This window comes from Pagrus major, chromosome 8 (genome assembly GCF_040436345.1).
Source record: "Pagrus major chromosome 8, Pma_NU_1.0".
Classification (NCBI taxonomy): domain Eukaryota; kingdom Metazoa; phylum Chordata; class Actinopteri; order Spariformes; family Sparidae; genus Pagrus; species Pagrus major.
The window spans coordinates 22,101,109-22,111,959 of NC_133222.1; the positions used below are offsets into that span (position 1 = coordinate 22,101,109).

Below are 10,851 nucleotides of genomic sequence, written 5' to 3' on the forward strand. Positions count from 1 at the left end.
CTGTATTAAAGGTGGATTATATGAGCCAACTGTTGCTCACGATACTTTTTACTGTAGCTACCAGCTGCTGTAGCTAGTTAGCTCAGTTAGCCGTGCAGCTAGTTATCCCATTAGCTGACTGGCTCGGAGTATGAGGGGAGTTTTGGTGTTGTGTAAGAATATTTTGATAAGTTAACAGGGAAATAATAAGCTTTTCTTATTTCCAAAAAAATGGGAGAAACCTGAATTCAAAAGGTGTAAAAATATTTTCTTTTCCTTTTGTGAGTTCATTTTGTTAACTAAAATGAGGAGACAGGAATGCTGGCTAGCTCACTATCAGTAGCCACCTCTGCATCACAGTAAATAGACGTCTTTGACACAACCTCAAACCACCGATTCCTTCTTCATTTTGATGTTTTAAAGTAATATTCTGGCCATGTCTTCTACATTCCACTTTTACAGGGAGAATTAATTGTTTTCTGTCTATGTTGCCTACATAATGTTAAAATTAGCTTACAAAATAACAGACTTACTAACACACTGATATGTCTTTTTAACCTCACACATTGTCCTCACTGAAACCATCAGTTCAAACATCGCTAAGAACAAAAAAATGTTGGGTTACAGCTTCACAAAGAAAAACTGCCGCTAATTTTCCTCCTTTATATACTTCACTATAGATCAAACTGAACATAACATTGAGCATGAAGTATGAGGTTCATTAATTGTGACATTGTGACATTTTATGGATGAAATGATTGATTAAAATGGAAAATAATACATGGATTCATCTATAATACAACAGTTGCAGCCCAAACTATGTTAAGTCAGTCACGTGCGACAGCGATGATCTAAGCTGTGAAACATTTCTCACTGTCACACTCAGGTCTCTGTGGATTAGAGCATCAACTTACTGTCAAAAATGTAAATCAGTCATGAAGACTTCAGACATTAACAGATGCTGCTGGATTAAATCTCGGCTGAGTTTCTTTGTGTGTTCTCTCATTGATGTTTCCTTTATCTACATGTGCTGTCATGTGTTTTATTGCTCTTTTAAAATGTTAATTCGTGAAGACAGACTCTTGCCTTTATTCCCTTCAGCTCTTACATCGTCAGCCAGCAGGGGGCAGTGTAGCTGTTAGAGAATAGTGAGCACTTGAATCCTCTCTTTCTCCGTTTCCTTCCTTTAATCTGTCCGTCACTTCATCTCTCTCTCCTCTGCCTTTCTTTACCATTTTCCTGCTGCAGTCTTCGAGCTTCCTCCCCTATTTTCTGACGTCTTACTCATCTAATCCCTCAATCCCTCGCAGTCCTTTGTGTGTGTTTGCATGAGTGTGTGCGTTAGTACCAGGCGGACGCAGTTGTGCAGCAGCGGCAGGGGGAAGAGGTATTCCAGAGCCAGCTCATCGAGACACGACTCAGACAGGCCTGTCAAAAACACACACACGCACAAAATTCACACAATAAATCCCCAAATCCGCTCAGGTTTACATGCTCAGTGTCAGCAGGCGACAACAGTGAGCTTCAACCCTCCGGTTACATCACACAGCTGCAAAATCTCAAGGTGCCCTTGTAAGTTAGACTGTCCTGAAACTTAAACGCCACAGGTTCGATGACATTCAACAGCTGTGCTTTTAGCCGAAGGCCCCAGATACAGAAAATGTGAGCTCTATTGTCAATTAATTATAGCAGAGTGAGCGCTCAGTGTGGCTATTTACTCACTTAATAGCTCTTAATGCTTTATATCAGTGAGTAGGATGAATTAATTTCCTGAAAAATACACACTGAATCAAAAACACTTACTCATCCTCACTCACTGATTACTCATTACATTATAATTACATTATTTAGACCCTCAGAGAAACATTTCCAAACATTAATTCTAAAAGCTTTCACAATCATATTGGACACAGTGATAAACATCAGTTTGAGACATCAATAATTTCACTTCTGCCTCAAAATCTTCCACGACAATATGATGTGTTCACTTTCTTCAGATGTAAATACTGTTTACAGCAGCGGCATAAATATTACCACCAGGGGGGAAAAGCTGTTCTTTTAAGTAAAATAAGATTTTCAGACAGATTTTCAAGAGAAAGAACACACCCAACATGTCTCATGTGCGTCGAAACATCCATTGTTTTCTATGTTTAGCCCGCACGCCTACAGCTCCTTGAAATGTGTCATCATGGCCTGACGCACATCAGCTTGTCGGGACGCCACTGTTCCATCTCCTACCATCAGTGCTCGTCAACTCTCCAGACAAGCAGCAATTTGATCACATTTGTCCCTCCAGTTTCAACAACCTGACAACTTTATACTTATACTTTAAAGAAAGTCCACCTTAATATAGTTAATGGCAATGTTTTATTTGACAGGTCTGTAATTTCCTGGAAAGTTTTCTAGTAGGAAGTGTGTTATTATTTCACTAATTATGGGGGAATTAAGACAAAGCTCTGAGACAGTTTGAGATTAGTCAAACTAGTGTTGAGTCTATAAGCAGTAGATTTAAAAGAAAAACTTTATTCACATTATATGTCGAATTGTATGTTTACTAATAGACCTATTGAACATTTTTCCATGCTGCTGCATACAAAAAAAAAAGATTCTCTGAATGAATTAATTGGAGGTGAATGAATACGGTCTCCTTTTTACCTATAATAGAGCTGCATTACATTTTTTTTTCCAGAGCCTTCATGTGAATTTAAAGTTTGTTCCTTTCTGGGAAATCTGATGCAATTATCAATCCTTGCGTCTTGTATGAAAGCATATGCATTTGTCAGGTTTTCCACTAAATGATGAGGGTTTTTCCTGTAATATGTTGTCCATCTGTAGTTTTCAGTATAGCCTTTTTCCGGCTGAAGCCTGTGAACTCTGAGTGACAGACAGTTGAAAAAGCAGTGGGTGAAAACTGAAATGCTGTATGTTTCCTGGCTCAACGCCATAACAGCGCCGATGGGCGGATCGACAGTGAGGTTCACATGGACCTGAGGATGGCCAGGAAGATGAGGACGAAGGCAGATACGGAGAAAAGATGCAGAGAGAGGCAGAAAAGGAAATTAACTGATGAAGGAGTGAAGCGAGGAGGCGGAGAGAGATGGAGAGCTTGGCTGCTGCCCACCGTGATTTTAACAGTGCCAGACTATTGTTCAGTCTTATTTCTCCTGACTCACTGAGACGAGAAATGCACTAGATAAAGTAATTCAAGGAACGGAGGCAGCGAAAGCAAAGCTGCGGCAGACACTAAGAAAGATTATTCCAATATCTGTAGAGCGAGACAGTCTGCTGCTCAGGGCTGCCGCTGTGACTCATCTATAATCATTAACAGAGGTGTCTGAGGAACCATTCTGCTGCTGTCTCCGGCCCTGTACTGCTCCCAGTTATGTCTTTAAACATGGTGTGAAACAAAGATGATTTTCATTTCAGAGATATTTCATTATCAAAAAAGGCCGATTCCTTTATCCCTGGACACCATAATATCATGTATAAACAGATGATTTTTACAGATAAAACTGTGTAGTGTAGCTCCAGTGTGTCATTATCAGGTATGGAAGCAGAGAGCGGTTGCAGTAATTTGGTTTGGTTTGCTCACTGAAGATGTTTCCTCTGGTTGGACAAACAGACCATTTGTAGGTACGATTAACAATGGGGGAGTCATCTTTTGACATAAACAGCCACTAGAGCAACAATTAGTTGATTAATTGATTGAAAGAAAATGAATCGCAAACTATTTTGATAATCGATGAATTGTTTTAAGAACATTTGCTGGTTCCAGCTTATTAAATGTGACGATTTGCTGCTTTTCTTTGTCATTTATGACAGTAAATGAAGAGTCTTTGGGTTTTGGACTGTTGATTGGACTAAATAAGCAATCTGAAGACATCGCATTGGACTCTGGGAAATTGTGATGAGCATTTTTCAATTGGATGTGCCTCGCAGCCACAAAAATGCCTGTAATAAACCACCACATCCATATACAGTGTCATGTCATACTGGACTACGGAAGCCCTAAAGGGCCATGCATTCATACATTTTATTTCCTCCGTGTTCCCGTGATAACAAGTTAATTTCATTTGTTTTCCCGAGATAACGATATAATTTTCTCGAGATAATGACTGTGGTATGATAGGCCTGAGATTATGGAGACACCCGGGACCTCGTAGTTGGTCGGCTATGTAGTTAACGACATCAGGCTCACTTAGATTGCGCCGCCGATATAGCCGAAGCCTTGCTAACCGTCTTTTTAGATTACGTACACTAATGTGTATATTATCTGTAATAGCAAGGCATAATGCTATTTCAGCCTGTGTCAGGCCTTGATTGAAAAGATTTGTGACGCGGTGATCAAAATGCTCCTCCTCCTCTGACATTGCTACACTGAATGATGTTTCCTGCAATGATTTAATATACTACACTATCATTTTGTTTTCTCAAGATCTCAAATTAATTATATCGTTATCTCGAGAAAACAAAGTTTAGTTATCTCGAGATCTCGAGAAAATTATCCCGTTATATCGGGAAAACGGTAGTTGTTATTTCGAGATAATAACTCGAGATCTCGAGAAAACAAATTAACTCATTATCACGGGAAAACGGAGGAAATAAAATGCAAGAATGCATGGCCCTTTAGGGCTTCCGTACTGGACAGCAGCAGGTTTTGGAACTATTTTGAATGTATCATGCGCCTGTGGATCAGCTTTGCAAAGAAATACCGCACATCTACATCTATGCAGAACTTTTGTTTTGAAATACCCAACACATGAGGTGCAATAATCAAAGCATATTTTTACTTCTGCTAAGGAGGTTATGTTTTCACCATTGTTGGTTGACTGGTTTGCCAGTAGGATTACATAAAAGCTACTCAACGGATTTCCAAGAAACTTGGATGGAGGATGGGTTTTGGCCCAGAAGAGACCCCATTAACTTTTGGATAAAGTGACAGGTCCAGAGACGTTGATTTCATCAGTTACAAATCACAGTTAGTTTAGACTGAGGCTTATTGTTATTATTTAGTCAAAATGCTGGATAGTTAAAAATGTTCTGACTTTAATGTTCCTCCATGCTGTGTGTCTCAGTAGGCAGGTCCTGGTACATCTCTGCCCACGCTACAAATGCATCCAAACTCATTTGTAAGGCCCTTTCATCCACCAAATGGCATTTGTTTTCAGTGATTGTAGCTCTGATTCTGGTTTTGGCTCAGTGCTGCAGAATGAACACACACACTCTCGGTTGCCAGGTTTGTACCTTTGAGGCGGATGGTGATGCACTGGCTGAGAGGCTTCCTGACCAGGTCCCATGGGGATAAGGGCAGCTCCTGACCTGGCAACCACTCAGTATCTCCTGGAAGACAAAAGCAGAGACACATTAGGATAGAAAGACTGTACAGACACTTATTGTACAAAGTGTAAATTAGTTCACACACACACGATAAATACTATGAAATGCCAAACGATGCTGTCGGCTTACACAAACACACATACAGTGTACAGCATGCATAAATTATACACACCGCAATGTATAATTCATCTGCATGTTATCTTTATATGTCCTTTCTATTTCTGCCATGCCTGCATTTACACATAAAAGCAAATGATGTACTGTCCTGAAGGAAATGCTAAAAGAAATAAAACATTAATACACAAAATATTCTCCTGCTCTTATTCATGAAGCAGGAGAAACCGTACGACTGCTTCTCTCACAGGATCTAATTAGAGCAAATACTCTCTGCATTATCATGTGTAAGAAGATGCATCATAACTGGTGTTTTAGCAATTAAAATGTATAATACATTTCCTGGAGAGTGGAGAAGGTCCTTGACCTACAATTCCAAAAATAGAGAACCAATCTGAAACTAGAGGATACAGTTTGAGAGAACAATGAGATCCTGGACGGAGTTTTATATCATGTTCCCCTATGAGGCTTCATGTTTTATCCATATTATCATAAGAAGCTCCAGCGAAAGTTCAGACAGGAAGACGACTCTGTCACATGCTCAGTCTTTAGTTGATTTCTCAACCATCCTTTCATTCATTCCTCTTGCTCATGCTCAATCATAATTGCTGTCATTATCTGCAGCCGTCCATTGATATCAGCTGCTCATATCAGCCGGCACATCCATCCAATACCACAGCAGCACACCTTCACTGTTAGCCTATCATCTTGCTGCTGTCTTTTAAAACATGACTGTCTTCCTGCCTTTAGTTCATTCATGCTGCTTTTTCGTGTGCGCCCTCCATCTCCCCATCGCCACCCTGTCTTTGCAGATTCACCAGCTTCATCGTTTCCCCAGTCTGTCTGTCTCAGGAGAGTCATCCACCACCACCACCACCACTAGTGGACTCCATGAGGGGGATTCTTCTTCTTGCTGCTGCTCAGGGCAGATGCCCCTCGATCACAAAATCTCCCTGTAGAGTCTAAGCGCCAAAGACTTTCTGACAAGACTCATCACATATCATCTGCTGTAATAACAGTTCTCTTTACTTCGTTCACCAGTCTCTCATGATTGAAATGTTGATGTTAGCATCAAACACTGTCTTGAATAGGACAGCTGCACCCAGAGGTGGGAAGTAATGAAGTACAATCACTTCATCACTTTACTTAAGTAGATTTTTCAGGTATCTGTACTCCCGACATTTGAACACAAGTATCTGTACTTTCTCCTCATCACAAGACTGTTTCAGCCTATCAGTGAAATATCACGCAAGGCAGACGTAGTGAGACCAAACAACGTAAAAGACGTAACAAGATGGAAACAAACAGAGGAAGACTGGAATGAGGAGACAAGACGAGTTAGTGTCTAGTATCTGCAGAGACCCTGCAGCCCTCTGCCAGGGTTTCTTATTTTCTCAAGTTTTTGCTACTCTGGACTTGAGAAAGTTCTTGGTAACCGAAACGTCAACCCTTTCAAAATAAATTAATCAATGCAGAGGTAAAAAATGTGTGCCGGAATGACTATTTTGTTGGAACAAACTCAAATACTCCACAATTACATAAAACATACTCCAAGTTCACATTTTCCAATGATGCTACATAAGACCTGCCTGTGACATCATTTCCAAAAATCTCAGTTTCACTGCACGTCCAGACATTGACCATCTAACCTTGGAAATACGTTGAGTTTTCCCAAAAGGTCATTTTCCAGTGGCCGACATGTTTTTTACATGTGAACAAAAGGCCAAAAAGCATGAAAAAAGCTACATTTTAGGAAATATCGGTGTATGTGTGGACAGGGTTTTAAAGTCAACATCACATGCTAATAGGATGCAGCTCATTTGGGCCACAACATTCCCTCCACAGAAAAACAATATCTGAGTCAACTCACATTGTTGTACTTCTGATGATGTTAAACAAACAAGCTGCTGCTGCTGCTGCTGCTGCTCGCAGGTCACAGTAGATCAAGAAACATGCTGAACAACACTGTTTCTATCATTTGTCTTCACTATAAACAAACAAAAACAACCCTCACTTCCTGTACTGGACCACGACTGTAGTTATTTTCCAGAACATCTGCAGGAAACACTGAAGGGCTTTAAATTAATCTTAATTGCTTTGAAGGATGTTACAACTACGACTCTCTCAACTCATAAAAAATTACATTTCATAAAGAGTCACCACATACTGCAGGACTTTAAGCTCTTTTAATAATGTTCTGAGCACAGGAACAGAAAATCATCCGGAAATTCAACAGAGGGGCTGACAATTCAGTAAGAGGTTTAGTGACAGATGACTCACTACAGCAGTTTTAAGGGGGGCAGCTCTGCACTCTGCAGCAGAGCGGAAAAACTTCCAGAAGTCAGGGTTAAATTCCCGAGGTGAAAAATAATATAGCTTTTGTCGAAGTCCCCATTTGTCCTGAAAAGTTACCAAACTATTGCTGCACTTTTGTGTCACCCCAAGGAAAAACAGCTAACTTTAAAGAAGTTGAAGCATTTCTCACTAATTGAACATCCAACTTTATGAAACGTTTTACACAGAACTACTTTTCCTCCACTGTCACAAGAAACTGGAGCAAAGGTGCCTTAAGAGCAAAAGTTGCTGGTTGTATTCTGATTAGAACGAGCCATATAGAAACCAGAGCCGCAAATTTTATTTTCAATTATGATTAGAATGTTATTTCTCAGAATAATTAATGCATCCTTGTCTCTATGAAGTGGCAGAAGATTGTGAAAAATTACCATAATTTCCAATCAGTAGTCCAAAACCCAACATTTTACAGCTTACAGTTCAATCACAGAAGATCAGAAAACCAGCAAAAATTCACAATTAAGGATCTTGGACCAGTGAGATAGGGCTGTGACAAATGATTATTTTCATTATCAATGAATCGTTTGATCTGTACAACACCAAAAACAAATAGCTTCATCAGCTGTCAAAACCCACTGTCCAAAACCTAGAGTATCATTTTACTATAATGAGGGACACTGACGAGCAGCAAAGTCTCGAATTTGATAATCTGGAAGCATCAGACAGGTGAACAATGGGAGGAGAGCTCAGAGATTACTTTGAAGCTTTTGGGATTAAAAAGTGAATTATCCTCACTCCTGTTTATCAACCTGACTGCAGCAGCAATCCGCTGAGCTGACCTCCATTTTCAAGTGTTGATGAACTGTAATGTTGACTGCCGACTGGAGCTGGAGGGGAAATATGATCTATTTCAGTTTATCTGTATCTAATGTGACTCAGGCACAAATGCTCACAGATGAGGTAATGTTTTCAAGTTTTATTTGCATTAAATTTAGTCTCGTTCACTGACTTCCTTATATTAGAAATAGCAGCAGCGACCTGATGAAAAGCACCGTTACCTTGAGTAAACTTGTGGATTTGGGATATAGTAAGTGCACAACTTAACAAAATTTATGACAAAGGTGTAGACAATTGAAGACAATTTAATGCAGAATAACTACATATTTTTTTATGATTAATTGATTATCAGAATAGATGTAGATGACATTTACAGTGAAATTTCTACATTTGCGCTTTTTTGATAATCGAATAATAATTTGACTAATCAATTAACCTCTCCCCTTCCCTTAAGAGCCTTTGCCTTTCTCCAGGCCGCCATTGTAACTAAGAATTAGTTCTTAATGACTTGCCTGGTTGTATCAATCATCAATCAAGTCGAAATCAAAATGGTTGCTTAATTTTCTGCTGATCTAATAATCGATTCTTCCAGCAATAGTAGAAACATGTAAGAAGTAGCAGTGCTGTCTACAGGCAACCATCAAACTGGATGAATCAAATAAAGAAATTTCCAGGAAAAGTATACCGTCATGAGCAACACACACACACACACAAAACACACAGTCTGCATATATTTTATACATTCCTCAGACGTGCTGAAGAAAATGAGACACGCATGCAGCCACACAGACACAAAGCCAGACACCAAAGAGTGTCTGGATGTCTGCAGTTTGATCCTAGTTGACACAGGAGACAGACATTTTCTCCTAAATTGGCATCTTCCTCCCCTCCCTCCACCCCCCCCCATCTCATCCATTATGCATCCCTCCAGTGCGACTGTTTTCTTTCATTATATCCCCAAAACACATATGCACAGACACACACACCAGTCTCCTTCCTTGTTGCGTGGAAAAGACAGTAACATTGTGAGAGAATGTAAACGTGACACGGCGATGTAAAGACAGACAAACAGGAAAGACTGAAGCAGAGAGAGAAGGAGGTGACGCTGCTATTTGAGGCGGAGGACATCGATTTCCTTTTCATCAGTCTGGACTCACAGCCCTGCAAAAAAAAAAAAAATCACACACACACACACACACACACACACACACACACACACACACACACACACACACACACACACACACACACACACACACACACACACACACACACACACACACACACACACACACACACACACACACACACACACACACACACACACACACACAACTCTAACCCGTATCTAGCCTCTAGTTGAGGAGAACCAACCACACACTGATGACACCTTATCACCAGAAAAATAAATAAATAACAGACCCAGGAGCAACATATGCACCAACCGATTAAATATTCATCAATTCAAAGAAAAACAGGTATCATGTGTGTGAAGCTCTGACCATCGGCCAAACAAACACCGTCTCATCTGACACTACACATCTTGTTTCAGTAGAACATACGGGAAGCGGCGTCACATTAAATTGTAGAGGCTTTACAGGTCAAACCAGTCAGTAATGTTAATAACTGTACACAGTTTCATACATAATTTAGGGATTTTGAGACAAAAAAAAATTCCCAATGGTTTTGACTCAACATCAGAGCCTTATGATATGAGATTTTTGAGACTGATCCAACAACGATTTAAGAGATTGCCAATATGACAGCCGATATGCTGATTGTTTTTAGCTGAAATGAAAATAGACCTTTTCTTTATGGATGCGGCAACACTTCAGAAGTAGCCCAATTCCGTGGAAAACCACAGACCTGGCAACCCTGGTTATGGTTTTCTGGACAGGTGCAATAATCTTTAGGTAACTATATAAACACAGTCAAACAAATGAATCAGTGATCCTACATTTCACACAACTGGCTGTTTACAAACAGCAAGGACCTCCAAGATGGCCTCTAATTTGAGGCAGGCTTTTATATGATATGGTCATTAATTCAAGAAGAGTGTTAAGTCTACACTCACGCTGGCAACATGGAGTTAAACAGAGCGAGAGACAACAAGAGGGAACTATTGTCAACCAGGTACACCTTATCTTTGTCTTTATCACATTTAGGTGCAGGTAGCCACTGTGATTGAACACAAACAGGAAAAGGCTCAGAGCAAACTAATAGTAGCAGCTTAAACATCAACAGACAGATGTACCTAATCTCTAAAGTCTCTGTTTCCATCTGTCCTTTGTG

General features: G+C 40.0%; 1 protein-coding gene across 2 annotated transcripts in view; it reads right to left on the minus strand.

Moving 5' to 3' along the window:
• Window positions 1-10,851, minus strand: part of cttnbp2 (cortactin binding protein 2) — a 92,369-nt gene that overhangs the window by 10,651 nt on the left and 70,867 nt on the right. For both annotated transcript variants that reach the window (XM_073471333.1, XM_073471334.1), the window contains 2 exons: window positions 5,224-5,319; window positions 1,328-1,407 (listed from right to left, as the gene is read on the minus strand). In XM_073471333.1, the coding sequence (XP_073327434.1) occupies window positions 1,328-1,407; window positions 5,224-5,319 (176 nt within the window). The remainder of the gene's footprint in view (window positions 1-1,327; window positions 1,408-5,223; window positions 5,320-10,851) is intronic.